Source organism: Lampetra fluviatilis, chromosome 54 (assembly GCF_964198595.1).
Source record: "Lampetra fluviatilis chromosome 54, kcLamFluv1.1, whole genome shotgun sequence".
Taxonomy (NCBI): domain Eukaryota; kingdom Metazoa; phylum Chordata; class Hyperoartia; order Petromyzontiformes; family Petromyzontidae; genus Lampetra; species Lampetra fluviatilis.
This window is the reverse complement of record NC_136328.1, coordinates 2,204,871-2,224,775: the sequence shown is the minus strand read 5'-3', so window position 1 is coordinate 2,224,775 and position 19,905 is coordinate 2,204,871. Positions and strand designations below refer to the sequence as shown.

Sequence of the window (19,905 nt, the reverse complement as noted above, 5' to 3'; positions counted from 1 at the left end):
TGGGCTGGGAATGCCGATGTCGGGTTCCCGGAAGCGAAAGCCGCCTACCGACTGCCACTTAAACCTCAAGGGAACGGGGAGAGCTCCGTTGCCGAGTCTCCGGAGATGCCCACACGCCGGTAGGGAAGGCCCATAGTGCCCCGGAGCTGTGGAGGTCGGCACCTGCTCCCGGACCGGATTTACCGCCGGACGCTAGGTGGCATGTACCGACTTACTGATGAACGGAGGGTGGGGGGGGGTGGGCGAGTGGGTGGGGGGGGACCAAGAGAAGGTGTCCGTGATTGGCAGTGAGAGACTGTGGGGGAGGGAAGGAACGTTACTCAGCAAAGGGGGGGGGGGGGGGGAGTTCTGCTGATATTTGTATGATCCACAGATCACCACACCAAGGCTTTCGTGTGACCACACAATGCTTTGGGCTGGCTGGTGCGACAGTCATTGGCCCCGAGGGCACGGTCAGATTTAACCCAGCCGGTTATATTTAACTCAGGCGGTTAGATTTAACCTAGCCGGTTAGATTTATTAGATTTAACTCAGCCAGTTAGATGTATTAGATTCAACTCAGCCGAGCACGGTACACAGAAAGCTCCCAGGGCCGGTTGTACAGTCGAATAGCCAAATATTTGGCGTGACAATTGCGTAAGGCCCCCCACCCACCCACCCAACGAGCGAGCGAGCAGGTTGTTTGGAATGCGGGCCGGATGGATGAGCACAATAGGGAGGGCGTTGCTTTTTTAAGACGGCGTGCCCTGGGACGCGGAGGAACGGCATGGACGGCACGCTCGCCAGCGTCCGCGGAAACATCAGGCTACGTGCTGACGCGAAGCCGGCTGGCAGCCCGCTTGCTCTTAAAAAAAAAAATACTTTTCGATTTAAAGCTTTCGTGACTGCAGGGATTCATCTTCTGGTTCTTTCGGTAAAGTCACGTAGAAGGGAAATAATAAAATAATAAAAATAAAACATAATAAAATAATTCTCACGACGTTTCGGCCACAACGCAAGCAGCCGTCCTCAGGTGAAGAACAGGTCTGTCGGAAAGGCATTATTTCCCTTCTCCGTGACTTTACCGAAAGAACCAAAAAAAATACTGTTATATTTCTCTGTTTGTCGATCTCGCCAAATAAGTGGCACCCGAGCATCCGCGATGGCGGCACGGCTCTTGTTTAAAAATGACTGCGAGCGGACGCTCATCCCGAGATCTTGAACTGCTCGGGAGGGGGGTAAGATGTGACCTGATGTGGCGAAAAGCAGAGTAATTGGAGGAGACGTTTCCGGCACCGAACGGGTGAATTCGGCAAACGCCCGATGGTGCGGACCGTTCTCCAATGAGCGGAAAGCCGCCGCTTGCACGCCCAGGGTCTGCGATAGCGGCGAGCGAGACTTTGTGGGAGGTGGCCGCCCCTTACTTTTGGACTCAATCCACCGGCCGGCGTTAATTTTGCACTTGTGTACGGGTATTGCTTGTCAAGCAACGTCCCCTTCTCTAGAGCACACGAACGGCCACTGCCTAAAGCAATTGCCCCTATTACACATACATTTCCTTCTAGGGCAGCGCTATTGACAAACGTGTCGAGTTTTTATTTGTGGTCGCGTGTCACTGACAAAAGCGGCATCACGAAAAAACGCCTTACCTATATCCCGTTGTCAGAATGTATTTTCGGTGAGTGAGTGAGCGAGCGAGAGTGTGGGTGAGTGGGTAAGCGAGTGGATAATTTAGATTGGCGAGTGTGTCAACGTGTGGGTTGGTGGCAGGGCCCCCTTTAAATCTTGCCTATGTTCTCAAACCCATGCTGCCATCCTCTTCCTGCCTCTCAGGTGCCATTCATTATAATAATAGCAGACAAATTATCTACAGTAGTTCATAATGTAAATAAATGACGAACAACCGATTCTCGTACGGCGTGATCCGATACGTATACTGTACGATGAGCGTAAGAACTAGATGTTAATTCGATCATTAATTAAACGCCTAATAATTAGCTTGTAACAATACGTGTCAGGGCGCGGACCCACTTTACGGCGGAGACTGGAGAAGAGGGATTCCAACTGCAGTTGTGGATGACATTTACGGGCAATTACCTTGAAATACGATCATATTTAGACACTTAATAACTTCCAATTTGTCTTAACCGTTTCAATCTTTTTTCCCACATTTACAGTGCGATAACGCACTTTGGATTCATATCACGTGTAAATGTAACCGTACCCCCAAGACGCCCGCGTAGGAATAGCCGGCTTTCCACTGGACATCTGTGAAAAAGAGCTTTGCGGCTCATCGGATTCCTCCAGGATAAAGAAAGATTCTGATTCATGTTACATATATATAGAGAGAGATGCAGTCGGTCATCGGCGGAAGGAACAAAAGGAGGCTGTCCTCAGCCTGGACTTGAACAGGGGTAGGACGTTGAGAGCACAGACTGCAGAGGGAAGGGAGTTCCTGACTGTGAAACTGTTCGCAAAAAAACGTGTTAAAAAAGCACTCGGCTTTGTGCACTATTATAATATGTCATTATAATAATGCAAAAATAAACCATCAACAGTTCCTGAAGAACTGCATTGTGGTCCTCTTGTCTTGGGTCAAGGTCAAATAAAATGTTAATGAAATGTGGACGAGTGGCAAACATCAGTGAGGTGGATAATTTTTTGAGTGTCAATTTAAACTCATGGTGTTTAATTTATGTAGTCTCTTTTGGAAATTTAAATATATATATGCGAGGAGCATTACTCTCATACGCAGAGGAGGTAAGAGGGTGCTGCCATGTACGGTGTGGACCAGAGGTCGTTTGAAGTGGGTCTCAGAGCTAGCTCTGCAATACCCATGTCCGTGGGCCATCCTCAGAACACGGAGGGTTGCACCGCTCTGCGCGACGCTCGAATCGATTTTCAACTCGTGACGCGACGTCGTCGACAGCACAAACATGGGGGAAAAGCGGGAGAGAAGAAATTACGAAAAGAAAAGAAACTACGTTCACGCAAGTCTGCATCGAGTTTCAAGCCAGGCCTCAAAGCGCCAGTGATTTGTAATTGAGTTAAATCTAAACACGGTTTACGGGAAGCGCGCACGATGTGTGTGTGTGGTAATTGACTGTGGGGAGCAGTAGTGTAGCGGTTAGCGCTACGCTGCCCGACGAACCCAGCCACCCGAGTTCGATTCCCGCTCATGGCCAACACCAATGGGGATTATCTGAACTGGTCCTGGGCCTCCCCTAGGTCGACTCAGTTTCAAATGAGTACCTGGCACGGTGTGTAAAACATCGCCACTGGGGAGACAAAGGCGGCCGGGCATGGTGTTGGCCACCCACCCCCTCGTGTGCCGTGTCGGCCTTCACAGGTGCTCGCTAACAGCACTTGCCCCGACAGCCTGTTAAGGCGATACGGTGGGATCTTTGTTTTTTTGTGGTAATTGACTGAATGCAGAGTCTGGGTGAGTTTGCGTTTAGAGAAAACGTGACGCAATGGTTGGGCGCGCCGTACGTGCGCCGTCACAAGAGTCTTGCTTTGCTTTGGAACAGCTGAAGGCACGGCGGCAATGTGATTCATTAATGTTCAGCTAGGTGCGATGGAGGTGGGCCCAGTAGCTGCGAGGTCAGAGCACCTGAGCTGATGCCGCTGAGATCCTGGCCTTAAGTCTTTCTCTTAACCGCCCCCCCCCCCATAATAAAACCGGCTTGCTCCGTTCACTGCTTTTTTTCTTTTGCAATGAATGCCATGATGAAATGAAACACGATTCCGCTAGTTAACGGGGGCGCCGCTAGATAACGGGGGCCTTGCGCGCACTCACCGAGGAGAGACATGGACGCTTTTTGCCGCGCCGCGCTGATTTTTCGACGGATAAACGAGCGCGAGTGCAGGGGACGATGATTCGATTTAAAGAGCAGTTTCCAGGGAGACAGAGGCACAAGCGCATTACAGCGCAATTATATTACAGGCCCTATGCTGTGTCAGAGCCCATTACGTAAACAATGAAGATTTTTTTTTGTCTGTAAACAAACGCTTGCGAAGCCAACGCGTCTCCACCGGCTGGGCTTAACAATCTACTACATCTCACCGACTGACCTTTGCTGCCGTTAGAACGTATCTATAATTACCAGATGTCGTGAAATTTCACAGGTTTTTTTTACACTCATCCAAACCCCCCAAGACCTCATTTTTCCTTAAGAAAACGGACACATTTATGAAATCACTGCGGTCCACCACCCACCCACCTACCCACTCCCATCCCCCACAAACTAAAACTTGCTCATGCGTCAAACCGCACTGGGCCCCGCCGAGTCACAGGGGGAGCAAGATTTGCGTCCCGATGAAACGGCCGCAACGCACATCGTCCTGGACGTGACGTTTGTCGTCGGCGTGAACGGTCACGCCACGGTGATGTTCCTGCCCCGATGGTGCCTCTCGTCGTTCACGGATTTGAACGACGACACCCAGCGGGTCGGCGGGTCGCGTAGGGGCTGCCTCACTCGAGACGCCTTGTACGTCACGCGCGCTGAACTTCTTCCGCACCGTACCTTAAGCCATCCGTGCTCTTCGGAGGTGCGGGGGAAGGGCAACAAACTAAAGCAGTTCGAAAGAAATTCGTCTTCAACCTGGACGATTTAACAGCGCGTAGCTCCAGTGGCTTCTTGATATCGGAAGGAAGAGCGTTCCAGACGGCCGCAAAAGCGCATCCGAAAGCGCGCGATGATGCGGTGACCGTCTATGTTTGATGAGCAGCCAAAAACCGCTGCGAGGATGACCAGAGTTTGCGTAGCGATGGTTTATGCTCCTAGACGAGTAGGCCAAATATCCTCCAGTGGGGTCCCTTTCCTCCAGCAGTGGTGTGAACAAGCAATTGCAGAGCTGCACCTTTACCTTCATAGCAGGGATAGCACCAACCTATATATATGTTGTTACATTAAATCGTCGCACGACAGGGAAAGGTAATATTATTATTTAGTTATTCTCCTGAGTGGAATTTTGCCAAATTGAGTGCAAATCCAATTTTAATGTGATTTGGTTGATTGCAGTCATCGGTGAATGGCCTGAGACCCATCAACTCGCCACACTCGAGAGTCCGGTTTAATCTCGAACGGCATTCATTACGAAGAAAAATAATTGCGAACGCAGCAAGCCGGCTTATAATTGCAGGTGGGCGGCTGAAATCCAGCCTTGAGCCCAGCATCTCAGCGGTGTCAGCTCTGGTGCGCTGACCTCGAAGCTGCCGAGCCTGCCTCCATCGTACCGATCCGAACACGAGTGAATCGCGTTATTGCCGTGCCTTCCGTTCAAAAGCAAAACAACACTCTGAGACGGCGTAGGCACGCCACGCCCGGCCTTCGTAACGTTTTTATCTCCGAAGAGACGTGACCAAGCCACTGCACGCAGCCCGCACCTCTGCCAACCCCAGCCCACTGCACATGTGCTCCCGGGTCCTCTGCCAAAAATGACGAGCGAAGCGCGAGGCCAGAACCCACATTCAGATTTCGCACGACATTCAAATTTTCAACGGGGGGGGGGGGGGTGGGGGTGGGGGTGGGGGGTGGTAGAGAAAGGGAGGGGACACACAGGGACTGCCCCGGTCACGCCGGGATGGTTAGTAGCTTTGGGGATGGTGCGGTTAGTGTGGTGAGCCGGGCTGCTTGGTGCGCTCACCAGCGTGGCGCCCTGCGCGTCGCGATGCTCCAGGCTGTCGCCGTTGGCGATCGCCCTCCGCACGTCCTCCATGAGGTGCCTCTCGACGGCTGAGCGCGTGTCGTCGATGGTCTCCTGCGTGATGCCTGGCGGCGCGCGGCGTGGCACGGACAGGCGCAGCAATGTCAGCAGCTCACACGGAGACCCACAGACTCACACAGAGAGCCATAGACTCACGCAGAGACCCGTAGACTCACACAGAGACCCGTAGACTCACACAGGGACCATAGACTCACACAGACCCGTAGACTCACACAGAGACCCGTAGACTCACACAGAAACCCACAGACTCACACAGAGACCCGTAGACTGACACAGAAACCCATAGACTCACACAGAGACCCGTAGACTCACACAGGGACCACAGACTCATATATAAACCCGTAGACTCACACAGAGACCCATAGACTCACACAGAGACCCGTAGACTCACACAGAGACCCATAGACTCACACAGAAACCCATAGACTCACACAGAGATCCGTAGACTCACACAGAAACCCATAGACTCACACAGAGACCCGTAGACTCACACAGAAACCCATATACTCACACAAGCGACCCGTAGACTCACATAGAGACCCATAGACTCATATATAGACCCATAGACTTACATAGAGACCCATAGACTCGCATGCAATGAGTTGTGATGAAGACTGAGATCGAACACCATGTAATGCACTGCTCAGCAACAGTTCCAACCTTCAAATTGGACACAAATTGTCTGATGACACGGTTGTCAATAGCACAAATGGAATAAAATTGACGGTTTAAAAATACATTTCTGTGGAGGAAAAGCAAAGTGCCAAAAGTCAAAAGGGGCCAGCTTCAAGCCTTGATGGAATGTCTCAAACACATCGGCCAAGTGATAGTTAACGCATTGTCAGTGATGGATACCCCCCCCCCCCCCCCTTGGCGCATTTTAGCAAAATAATCAAACTTTGATGAAAAGGTAACGTTTGCCAACGTGAGAATCGTGCCCAAAATGCCAACCAATTGGGCAAAGCTCCTCGCCCACGGAGATCCTGAGCCGGCCTTACGCAATTATTCTACATTCCGATCGTGTGCACGAGCGACGTGGACTGTCAATTGATTGTTACACGGCTGTGGCAGGCATTCATCCAGCAGCGGAAATGATCATGGCTTATGATGATGATGATGATAAAGGTGGGGGACCAATCTCTCTGAATGACAACCGCTGTAGCGTTTTCCTTAACTGGAACTAATTTCTATTAACCCTCCCCCACCCGAAAGGAATGATGACAATCGGCTGATTCAACACCCCATCTGGGATTTGAACTTACAACCTCGTGGCTGTGAGACAGCTGCTCCACCGGCAGAACCACATGGGCCAGACTGTCGTGCAGGTGGCGCTCGATTAACCACACCATCGATCCCACGCTCGATAAGCCAATCCCCAACCAACACATGCCGTCTCAAGGTAGAGGTGCAGCCCCTGCAACTGCTCGCTCACGCCACGGCTGGTGGAAGTGCCCCCCAGCAGAGGGAGCTCTCGACAGCCCCTCTAGTGGGTATCGTGGGCCTACTCTTCCATGCTGGCCGGCCGGACACATTGGAAGAAGTGGGAGTACGCACACTTTAACCCACCACACACGCCCTGCCAATCGACAAACTACAAAAAACTATCAACTATTTAAATTGTATCAGGTAAGGCCCACTGAGCTATATGGCTCTTTTTCAGAAGTGGCCTGGCCACAAATGATAGCTCAACAAAGTGGCTTATCATCGCGTGGAAATTCATAGCAGCCAAATACTCTAAACGCACGTTGATTATAAATGTGGAGGGGAAAACCCAGAGGACCTGGAGACCAATTCCACGCGACCACGGGGAGAGAGAGACAGAGACATGCAAACTCCAAATATACAGCAGGCGTCTGGGTCGAGATCGAACCCACTACCTCCTGTACACCAGGCGAGGTAGTTAACATCTCCTAGCCACTGCGGCTTCCCGTGGTGACCCCACACACTGCTGGGTGAACATAGGCGGCGGATGGGGGGTGGGGGGAGAAGAATTAAGAAACTTGTACAACTGTTTCAACCGCCGCACCTGAGGATGGAATCGAACTGGCGACCTCTGGATTGCAAGTTCGGTGTGCTGACCGTTACACCATGGGTTAACGGAACAGAACCGCCCCGAGAAGTTCAGCCGACGTGACGCGCCAAGTGAAAGCGCGAGTCTGGCAAGAGAGAGCCGAGGTGGACAGGGGAGCAGAGCCGGCAAACCCCCGCGTCACGGGGTGCCAGCGTCACCTCCGTCACCGGCAGCAGCGTGGTTTGTTTATTTAATAAGTTAACCGTGAAGGCATGTCTGCGCTTTAAAGGTTCGTCCATAAATTATTAAGTGAGTAAATAATGCGCCTGATGAATAAATAAACGCATCAGCGGGGGGCTTACCGCCTCCGTTGGTGCATTTTTATATTTGTATATATATTGTGTATTGTGTACGGGGCTCAAGCGAGAAGTGGTGCAGTGGTTCGTACCCTGCTGGACGAGACCTGTGTTCGATTCCCAGCCATGGTGGGAGACGGGGGTAGTGGCCATTGGCCCCCCTCAATCACCAACCCGCTCTGACCGGTGTGGCTCTGATTGCTGTGGCTCTGATTGCTGTGGCTCTGATTGCTGTGGCTCTGATTGCTGTGGCTCCGATTGCTGTGGCTCCGATTGTTGTGGCTCCGATTGCTGTGGCTCTGATTGCTGTGGCTCTGATTGCTGTGGCTCTGATTGCTGTGGCTCCGATTGTTGTGGCTCCGATTGCTGTGGCTCTGATTGCTGTGGCTCTGATTGCTGTGGCTCTGATTGCTGTGGCTCTGACCGGCGTGACGAAGCATAGTCAAACAAGCCCCAAGACCGACACGGCCTTTATCCAGCAGTGGATTTTCACGGGGCAGTACGTGCACACGTTATTATCAGGGGCTGGAAAACGGAAGAAATTTACTGCAGGGTTCCCGCCCCTCCCCCCACCCATCACACGTGATTCACGGGAGACCACAAGTACCCCCACCCCCGCCACCCCCTAACGCCTTTGGAAAACCAACCTGGCACCTCGTGAGCCGCGCTGGGCTACTGGTGCCACCCAGAGCGGCTCGGTTGCACAGGGGCAAGAGAGCTACGAGTTCACGGTGTCGAGCGGCAGTCAATCGTTAATACACAGAGTCATCCCATCGGCAGGGACAGGATTCCGCGATCCGTCACGGGGTTTTACAACGGCACTAAAACCACAGAGCATAAAACAGCGGTGACCGCAGCGACGCGGTTCGTGCGAGTGGATTTCGGGATTTAACGCTGCGCCACCTCGAGTGTTCCGCAACAATCGCCGTCCTGTCTCCAGGCGCATCGCCCCTCGGGGCTTTTTAATTTAAAAGCTGCAAAGGATTCTCCGGTAGAGCCCGGTGCGCAATAGATGTATTTCACTCGGCGAGCGTCTCGCTCGCTGAGATAAAACGGTAATCCCCCCCTGCCTACCGCCTCCACCGTCGAGCGAGAGAGAGAGAGAGAGCGAGCGCCGTTCTTTAACGGTACAATCAACGGCTCTCTCGCCTCCCAAGGATGCGGAGTCGAAGCCTTTTCAAAACGCAGCTGGCCGACCGGCGGGCAGCTGGCCTCTCTCTCCCCCCCTTTCATTTCTCGCCGCCGATTGGTTGAGAGACCCTCGTTACGAGATGTAATTCACCAAGTGTAATTTACAAGCCTCAATTTTCACGAAAGCGCGCTCGCACGCCAGTGCCACGACGACGTTCACGGTCGGCGGAGCGCCGGACCGTCGCGATCCACAGGTCTCCGATTCGATTGCATCTCTCCAAAAGCGAGCCGTTTGAAACAACGAGCTTCCTGAATCCCCACCGCCTACACGCCCGGCGGCCCACAGCAGGAGCAACGTCATCGCAGTTTGGTGGCCGATCGGGCAGGTCACGTGCGTCGGTGGGGTAAAGTGTGGGCGACTCCCGCCTCTTCCCCGACGTTTGGTCAGCGTGAAAGAGAAGAGGAGGCCAAAAATACCCCCTCCCGCGACCAGAGGGTGTTTTCTCTACAGCTCTCTCGAGCAGAGATCATTTCTGCCAGCGGTGGCACGAGCGAGCAATTGCAGGGGCCGCACCTTTGCCTTTTGCTGCATTCAACCGACTGAGCGTCGGGCGCGAGGAGTTGGTGGCTACTCCGGGACGTGTGCGTGTATATACATTTTTTTATTTACGCACGCGACGCACAAAGATCAAATATTTACCTTTGGCGGCCATGGCACCTTCGATGTGTTCCAGGGTGTCTGGCTCTTCGCAAATATCATAGGGCATGTCTCCATCCACGTTCACCGCCAGCAGATCGGCCCCACTGCACGCCGGCACACACACGGGTTTGATTTCAACGAGTTGAAAAAAAACGGAAGCAACGAAGAAATACGGACACGCGTCACACACGCAAACGGCATTCCCGCGTGCGGGTTTTTTCGCAGGCTGCTGCTGCACGACGCGCATTTCCGGCTTCGCCGACGCGCTTCCAGGAACCAGAAGAAGCTGCCGGGGCAACGCGGAGGAGAAACGGCGGAACGCCGCGCGGATCAGAACGTGGTTGCAAGCCCGTAAACGCATCAGGGGGGAAAAAACAGAAAGCCCCTCAAGTCGACGGTAATATCCAGAGGCAGGCATGGCGATTCCACGCTCTGCCTAACATCATCGTGAACAATTAAATTCTTGACAACAATTAAATTCTTGACAATAATGATATTCTTGACAATAATGATATTCTTGACGACAATTATAGCTTTGACAATATTCAGTGGCAATATTCACTGTGTATTGTCAGGATTGTATTGACAGTCTTCACTGTGTATTGACAATATTCATTATTCAACAATATTAAATGATTTTCTTCCGTCATCATGAACAATTATATTCTTGACAGCAATGATATTCAATGCTATTATTAACAATGATATTCTGGTCCACAGGAAAACCACGAATTTGCATGGCACAATGATGTCACGTGACCTATCATGTAACGGCTCTTTTACTCATCTGGCCCAAGGAAGCATCTTAGAAGCTTTTTTTATTTTCCATGCCAAAGTCGTATTTAATTACGGACGATGATTACTCGTAGCCCATATTTGGATGAAGTTGATGTTGTCATATATGGGTCGGGCAACCCAGTTCCTTTCATCACTGCACTTGATAAGGATTAAATCCGGTCGCTCGCTCGTTCACCAGCGGGCAGTCGCCTCCGTTTCATTCTTCTGTTGCTACTACCATGGTTACTGTTCCCGCAAACGTCTCTCATCGATACCTCCGCTCATGTTGAGGACTCGGTCTAGCAGACTGTCCCATCCACACTGCGTTTAACCGCCACACTGCAGGTCACAACAACACACTCACTCATCCACTGACACGTCACTCAACCACCCACTCACCTACTCATTCATTCAACCCACTCACAACACTGGAGGTCACAACACCCACTTTTCTGCTTCTTCTCTGGCACTGCCACTGCCTCTTTCCCCACGGCATTATATAACCTCGCTCCAAATTCGTGAAGCTTATTACGCGCTCTTATTTATTACAAAATCAACAGTGCTGTTTGTTGGTTGCTGGACACTTTACGTTTTTGGCCGTCGTGCTTTGTGGTCAGGCACCTTGGTAAAAAAATATGCATTTTTTATTTGACCAGGTAAGGCCCGCCCCGATGAGCTATGTAGTTTTTTTGTTTCAGAAGCGACCTGGCCACAAATGATAGGTCAACGAAGTGGCTTATCACGTGGAAATTTATAGCAGCCAAATACTCTAAACGCACGTTTGTAAATTTGGAGGGAAAAACCAGAGGACCCGGAGAGAAATCCATGCGACCCCGGGGAGAGAGACACGCAAACTCCAAATATACAGGTGTCAGGGGGTCAGGATCGAACCCACGGCCTCCTGTATAGCAGGCGAGGCAGCTAACATCGTGCCACCGTGGCGCCCAGATATAGATTGTCCTGAAAATTCGGCAGCCCCATAAACAATTATGATCAATCTGAAAAGATCACACAACATCTGCTCCTATACAAGAGAACAAATAGCATTTGGGGGTCCATTAGCCGCGGGCCGTCAGGGATAAAAACATTATTTCCAGCGGTGTGTCGTTATGAAGCAGGCGAAACCATGCATCGGTGTTGGCCTTCTGTGTTTCACGATTATTACGGCACACTGCATCCGAAAAGGTTATCCTCCCAGTTTTACTTGATAGAAATTATTTTAATTACGCCCCCCCCCCCCCCCGTGACATTTCAACGATGCCGTGCGACGTTCTGCTCAGCGCGCACGAGCCTCCCAACGGAAGGCGGAGGGGGGCGGCGCGCCTATTTCGTTTTTCCCCCGCGGCTGTAAACCAAACGAATCGCAACCCCCCCCCCCCCCCCCCCAGTCGGCCGACGAGGCTCCAGACGGCAAATCGGTTTTCGTTTCCCTCGCGAGCGACGTCGCGACGCGAGCGGGACAGAGAATATCACCGAGCGCGGCGACGGCTACGGCCAAAAGCGCAACTCTGTCGTGGCGAGCCCAGACGAGCGAGTCTGAATGAAGCCGCTATGTACTCTGTGTGTGTGTGCGCATCGAGATTATATCACCGACTGACGAAACTCACCTGATGTGGGGGACACCGCGTGCCACGGATACTAAGGAAGTCAAAACAAAGGCCTCTGGTACCTAACGGTGCTGAAAGGGGATTGGGTTCGAGGCAGAGGTCGCAATCGGGTACCCGATACCCGTACCCTAACCGATACCCGGCTACCCGTACCCGGCCGGGTACAGGTACCTGTTTGCGATCCTGGTGCGGCCGGGTGCGGGTAGGCCGTGAGTCACTGGTGAGTAACTGTTTGTCACTCATTTCGGGTAGGGTACGGGTAGGGAACGGGTACCCGTACCCGGCTGGGTACGGGTACGGGTAAGGAATCAAAACTCGTTTGCGACCTCTGGTTCGAGGCAGGGAAATTGAAGGGGTTTGGAGGGAGAAATACAACATGGACAGAGCAGGGAAACGGAGGATGACTGACAGGGAGGTCAGTTGAGATCGGTTCAGCAAAGTGGAAGGTGATTGGCTGGAGGGAGAGTGGGTCAAGGAACCTTCGAGAAAGGGGGCTTGAGGTATATATAAGGGTGGGGTGGAAATAAAGACTACTACTGTTGATGACCGCTGTTTCGGCTGTCACTACATACTTTATGTGTATATATACACTGTACATATATACTGTAAGTATAAAAAGATCCACGGAGCTCACCGATTGGCTGATCTAACAACAGCGAAGAGGTGGACAATGTCTGGCTCTCCTAACGATGCGTGAACCCCCGCTTTCGTCCACGCAGATTAAGACGTCCACTAAATCAATAAAAATAGAACTACGAAAGTGACGTCGGGGAAAGTTTTCAACCCGACGTCACTCCTCTGCCGAGACAAACTTCGGCCTGACTCAGGAATTGAGAAACCGCGCGCATCTCCGTTCGGGGAGAGAGAGAGAGAGAGCGCGAGAGACGGCCCTGCCGAAGTTTGTCGTCAAATCCCGCAGCGGGCAGCCAAACCCCTCCGTCCAAACTAAAACTGCCGATGGCTGCGTTAACCGTCGGCGACTTGCTTCGAAAGGGGAACGGGCGTTAAAGAGACGCCGCGGACGTTTGAGAAAAAGAAAAGTGACGCCGTGCGTGCGTGCGTGTGCCAGCCACAACCGTGGGTCCAGCTTTTGGCGAATTTGAAAGAAAAACAACACATTGGCAGAAGCATCGCTCCCAACTGCAAAACTTAAACAGGAGCCTCCTGGAAAAAAAGAGTCTTGAGACTCAACGATGTTTTCCCGAGGTAAATAAATGTTATCATTATCATCATGAAGCTACAAGTGTTATCAAAGCAAAGCGTAAAACAAAAGGGTGTAAAGACAGCACAGGCGCAATTGATGCTCGAGTGAAGCTGAGAGACAACTAATTTTAATGTCATGGCAACGAACTGTGCATCAGCTATTCACTGCTTTTGTTTTACTTTCTGAATTAAACGTGTTTATTTTCCGTCATGTTTTCGCGGAACGGCTTAGGGCGCGATTATTTATCGCCGATACACTGACAAAGTGATGAAAAGCGAAGGTGCAATTTGAATATGAAAGCGTTTCAATGTGCGATCGTTTTAATTTATCGTGTACCTCTCTTTGCTTTTGATTTATCTGGGACGCGCTCGCTCTCTAGCTCAGGACAAGATCTGGCCGACGGCCAAGCTCAATGCGTGCATTTTTTTTTATGAACCTCGAACTATAACTCCGCAACGCAGATAATCATGTCAGAAGAGCCCAACCTCTACACTCCAGGGGCAATGCAAAAAAGTGGGGATAAATCACGCGGCAGGCGGACGTGGATTCTGCAGATGCATTTTAACAAATTCATTTGGAGGTTATTAATATGCATGAGCAGGGAGCCCGACACGCAGCTCTGAGGGCAAAACTTGTTTTGCGTATTTGCAAAATACTGCGCAGGAGTAATGTTTTCATTTTGTTCTCTATATCAATATGGCCGGTTTTTCTTTCAACGGGGCAGGGTCCTCATGAGCGACACAACGCTGAAACAAAAGTCGTCTTCGTAATTGAAGCTTGTTTACAAGATCAGGATCAGAATCTTTAATTATTCCCGGAGGAATCCGATGTATCATAGCCGCCGGCCCGCCCGCCACTGCCACCCAGACCATCGTCACCCCACCCACCCACCGCCCCCGTTACGAACACTGACAAGACACGAAGGTAATCCACTCATGTCTTTTTCACCTGCGTTGGAAAGTTGTCAAAAACAACAACAACAACAGTTGCCCTTTGGCGCGAGCTGAGTTGGTGAAAGACGAGACTGAGACGGCGAGTGAAGTGAAACATGAAAACCGCCCACGACATCGCCACCGCGATTAAATCGGACACCCGACGAGATCGGCGTTCGGTGGATCTGCCCGTATATTGAAACGGCTCCACCGCCATATTTTGATTGGCTAATCATCCCCAGAGGGCGCTTGCTATCGTGCTGGAAAGACCAGGTGGTGGTGCGCCTGGGCCGAGGAGAAACCGGCGATCCGAGAGCCACAGTTGATGCCGCTGGCGGAGGACAGGGCAGGATGGAAGGAGGCCTTGGTGGAGGTGCTGCCCCCCGTGACCCAGTTCAGTTCGGAAAAGCGGGCCGATATGGATTGATTGCTAATTCTAGATTAGAAGTTTCGTGACTGCAAGGATCCATACCCCTCACCCTCTCTATCCCTGGCTCCGCCCCCTCCCTCATCTATATAATCCCTTGTTACTAGCAGCTCTTTGGCCTACTTCAGCAAGCGTGTCTTGCTGTGGTTGTTCCCACCTGATGACGGACGCTTGTGTTGCGCCCGAAACGTCGTGATTTAATTTATTTTATATTTTATACCTACGTGACTTTACCGAAAGAACCAAAGAGTAGTGATTGATAATTATCTGCGTGATCGGTGTTCTGCTCGCAGTTCGCTTTTATCGCGTTACAGCACAATTAATAAAGGACTAAACTATTATTTATTGGACCAGGTAAGGCCCACTCAGATATAAAGCTCTTTTTTTCAGACGCGACCAGGCCACGAATGATGGCTAAACGAAAGTGGATTATTATCACGTGGGCATATACTCGAAATGCACGTTGATTCCAAATGTCCCGGAGAAAAAAATCCACGCGACCACAGGGAGAGAGAGAGACAGACTTGCAAACTCCAATTATACAGGCATCAAGGTCGGGATCAAACCCACGACCTCCTGCAGAGCAGGCAAGGTAGTTAACATCTTGTCACCTGGGCGCCCTGGCCGGGCCACAGACAGAACGAACACAGGGGCACGTGCGGCGCCGGCGCTGCATACTGAACGCACGCCACCAACCGTGATCAATGACGGAGCCTTCACCTTCCACTATTTGCGGATCCGTCTCAATGTCTAAGCCGCGCGCCAAACGCAATTACTATTTTAACTGCAAAGTTACGGGAAAAGGGGAAGAGAAAAAAATTTAAACTAAATAGAAATCGAGCCGAGGATAAAGTGTCGCCCAATCACTGAACCCCCTTTATGAAATCGATCCATTCTGAGTGGAAATGGTCGCAGTGGCTCAGAGGAGGGGGAATCGTGATTTTTTACCGGATGCTGAGCCAGCATTTGCCAGGGGGGGGGGGGGTGGGGGGGGAATGAGTGTCCGAGAAAAACGATGACCATCTCAAATCGTCGCGCACGGCAGATGCGGCGACCTCCGAGACAAATGGAAAACACTTTTTTTAAATTAAAAAAGGCAAAAAGAACGTGAACACAACTTCGTAGCGCGCTCAATTTGACTAAATTCGTCGTCTTCATCTTCGTCGTCGTCTTCACAGTGCGGGTCAGTGAAATGGTGGTGGCAGCCCAAGGCTGCTTCGGATATGACCCCGCCATTCTAGATTTGAAGCTTTCGTGACTGCAAGGAATCATCTTCTTAGGTTTTTTCGGTAAAGTCACGTAGAAAGTAAAATAAAATAAAAACAAAAATCACGACGTTACGGAGGCAACACAAGTCTCCGTCATCATCAATGTATCAAGATACAGCTAATCTGGCTGTGACGGTCCCACCTGATGACGGAGACTTGTGTTGCCTCCGAAACGTCGTGATTTTTGTTTTTATTTTATTTTACTTTCTACGTGACTTTACCGAAAAAACCTAAGAAGATGACCCCGCCACTCGCTGCTGTTGCCCCTCGCTGATGTGCATGGGGGTGCAAGACGCGGATCTTCCCGCACAGTCCACCTGCGACGGCCCGTACCATCGCCATCGCCACGGCCACCGGACGACGCTCGCCGAAATCAGGGTGACAACAAATGGCAACTTCAACGATGCCAAAGCGCCCCGCCCTCAGGGCCACTGTCGGGAGATCAGTCGGCGAGACTTTCCATCCGCGAATAAAATTTGACTGACAGAACAACACGGCTGGCTACGTACGATGCGGAAGAAGTTCAACATACATGCTTAGGCCGCGGCTGTAAATCAAACTCAATGGGTTTCAAGCACGGTGCGCTCACCACTGTGCCACCGCTCCCCGTCATCATTATTAATACTATTATTACATTCACATTTGCTCGAACGAAGGAGACGCACCTGCGGTAATGTGCGTGGCTTTGACACGCGACGCACAAAGGAGGCCGAGTGTCACACTTGCGTGCACTTGCGCGCGCGCAGGAACTCAGGCAGGTGGGCAGGCATGAATACCCACGACAAGGGGTCGGCCTCAAATCCCACGCCTACCACTGATTGACGCGCAGCATCATCGAGAGCAACCTCTCAATAGAAGGCCGCGGCTTTCAAAAATATTTTCATCTTTTTTTTTACTTGAGGCATCCAGGGCAGCCTTTGTGTCTTTTTGCGCTTAATCTAAAAATGAAAGATCCCCGCGTCTCTGTCGACAGCTCCAGGTGCTCAATTTCAAGCCGCGCCAAATTGTCGGGGTGGAGGGGGGTGAGGGGGAGGGTTGAGGGGGATGGGGCCTCGTCGCCAGAACAAAGATTTGAGTCGAGGCCTGGGTCACCGCAGCGAGATCAGAGCCTGCGACGCGGGGCCACGGCCGCCCTGCACGTGACAGGGGCGACGGAAACTGGCGGCCAAGAATCACGGAAACACGAGCAGGCAGAGGAGGCAGAGAGGAGGCAGAGAGGAGGCAGAGAGGAGAGGAGGCAGAGAGGAGAGGAGAAAGAAAATCAGAATCGAAGCTCCGCTTGGTTTGCGGCCGAGATTCACGGGCAAAGAAAGCGTTTGAGCGAGCAAGACGGTAAACAACAATTCGCCAGACGGACGACTCTGCCGGGGGTCAAGGTGGAAGACGTTCGGGTCGGAGGAGCCCCACGCGCCGGGATGCTTCGGAGCAGTGGGAGGCAATCGACAAATAACAAATACTCTTCGTGATATTGTGGAGACGCGACGCGGTGCGGGGCCCGCCGGGCGGGCGAGTGGGAGGACACGCGTGCGCCCGGAGAAGCGTTTTTAATCTTCGCCCGTCGGCCGTGGTCACTCGCACCGTGCCCTGACTCTCGCGCCGTGGCCACGAGTCACAACGCACGGGTTTCCCATCTGAACCGTTGTCCGCACGCCCGCCCGCCCGTCCGTCCACCCGCCCGCACGCCCGCCCGCGCTGTTTAGCGCACCGCGCTACAAATCGCACCGGCGGCCCGAGTTCGATCCTCGCTCGTGAACAACAACGGTGGAAAATATTCGAACCGAAATTGGGTCTTCTGCTAGGTCGACTCAGCCTCAAATGAGTACCCGGTGCGGTGTGTTTAAACATCGCCGTTCGGGAGACAAAGGTGGCCCGGGCGTGGTGCTTCCCACCCACCCCCTTCATCAGTACTACTTGCTAACAGTACCTTCCACAATACTCTGTTACAGGCTATACGGGAGATCTTTGTCTTCGTATGTGCGAGTCAGTCAACCCATGGCACCTGCTGGGTCCGTCCCGTGACCTCCGGCGAGCGAGCGTTCGACACTTCACGTGGGCTCAAAGCGCACCTGGCCTGGCACAAGCGTCGTGGTGATGTCACCACCACTTAGTAGCGAATGGCGGTTGTTGGTTGTTGCTGTTGCATGTTTGTGCATGTGCGAGAGTGTGTGTGTGTGAGTGCGCGCGTGTGTGTGCGTGTGAGTGCATGTGAGTGTGAGTGTGCGGTAATGTAGCAGTTAGTGCAGTGCACTATGAACCCAGCGACCCAAGTTAAATTCCCGCTCACGGCCAACACTGGTGACGATTATTTGAACCGGTCCTGGGCCTCCCCTAGTTCGACTCAGCCTCAAATGAGTACGCAGTGCGGTGTGTAAACATCGCCACTAGGGAGACAAAGGCGGTGGGGCGTGGTGCTGGCCACCAACGCCCTCGTGTACCGTTCTGGCCTTCATAGGTGCTCGCTAACAGCACTTGCCCCTACAGTCTGTTAAGGCTATACGGAGGTCTTTTCTTTTGTGTGTGTGTGTGGGGGGGGGGGGGTGTTATTTACTCATACTTCACCATGCGGTTTCGTGGTGGTTGTTAAAAGTGGGGAGCTGTAGATGTGGGAGCATAGACGTGCAATACAACAATGCTATTTTGCTGCCATTCTCTGCTGACCACCACGTAACCCAACAGGCGACACGGGGGATCTTTGCCATTTCGCGTGCGTGCGTGTGCGTGCGTGTGCGTGCGTGTGTGCGTGTGTGCGTGTGTGTGTGTGCGTGTGCGTGTGTGCGTGTGCGTGTGCGTGCGTGTGTGCGTGCGTGTGCCACTGACTGGCCGAGCAGCTGCTGCACGAGCGGAAGGTTCCCGCAGGCGGCGGCTGCGTGCAGCGGGGTCCAGCCCTCCGAGTCGCGGGGGTTCACGTTCGCCCGGTGCGCCAGCAGCAGCGCCACCACCTCGGAGTAGTCATCGATGCAGCACTGCCGGTGGGCGGGCGGGGGGGGGCACACGGCGGAAACACACGGCGAGGAACGTCGGTCAGCGACGCTGCGGATTCAACATCCTCCCCCCGCGTCGTCATTCGCAGGGCGGTCCCCGACCGGGGGAATCGGCGTTTCGTCGTCGGCCATCAGCGTGGAAGAGTAGGCCAAATACCAGCCTACGGAGCTCCGTCCGGCGGAGGGACGCTCTCCTAGTGGCAGCGGCGTGAGTACTCGCAGGGAGGCGTCTGTCGATCCACCGCTGGATGAACGCGTCCCCAAGTCATGGCCCCGATCATCATCAGCCATGGCCGATCTACTGCTGGATGAACCCATCCTCAAGCCACGGCCCACATCGCCATCAGCCATGGTCAATCCACTGCTGGATGGAGGCCTCCCCAAGCCGCTGACAACTACCTCCCGATCCTGCGATGTAGCAATCCACCCGGCACCGCTCCGTCCCCTCGGTGGGGCGTTCCCCGTTCCGTGACCGAGCCTAACTCTGCCACCCTGTTAAAGGCGGCCGGGCGCGGCGTCTGCGACAGTTTCGCCTCATTGGCACGCCGTGTCGGCCTTCACAGGTGCTCGCTAACAGCACTCGCCCCCAACAGTCTATGTAAGCTACAGGGAGGAATGGGGGGATATTTGTAATTTCATATCTGCACATATTTGTATAGCTGTGTGCGTTCTTGCGCCAGACGCGTATGTTTGTATACGAGGTGTGCGTGTGTGCGTGCATGTGTGCCTGTGCATAGCTGCGTGCGTGCATGCGACCGTGTGTGTGTGTGTGTGTGCGCTAAAAATATCCACCACCGATGAT

General features: G+C 52.7%; 1 protein-coding gene across 1 annotated transcript in view; it reads right to left on the bottom strand.

Annotated features, from left to right (window-relative positions):
- LOC144949513 (protein phosphatase 1 regulatory subunit 16A-like) overlaps nucleotides 1–19,905 on the bottom strand; it is a 137,740-nt gene that overhangs the window by 25,972 nt on the left and 91,863 nt on the right. The window contains exons 4-6 of the mRNA XM_078879438.1: nucleotides 18,940–19,085; nucleotides 9,908–10,011; nucleotides 5,629–5,753 (exon numbers count right to left, since the gene is read on the bottom strand). Coding sequence (XP_078735564.1) covers nucleotides 5,629–5,753; nucleotides 9,908–10,011; nucleotides 18,940–19,085 — 375 coding nt within the window. The remainder of the gene's footprint in view (nucleotides 1–5,628; nucleotides 5,754–9,907; nucleotides 10,012–18,939; nucleotides 19,086–19,905) is intronic.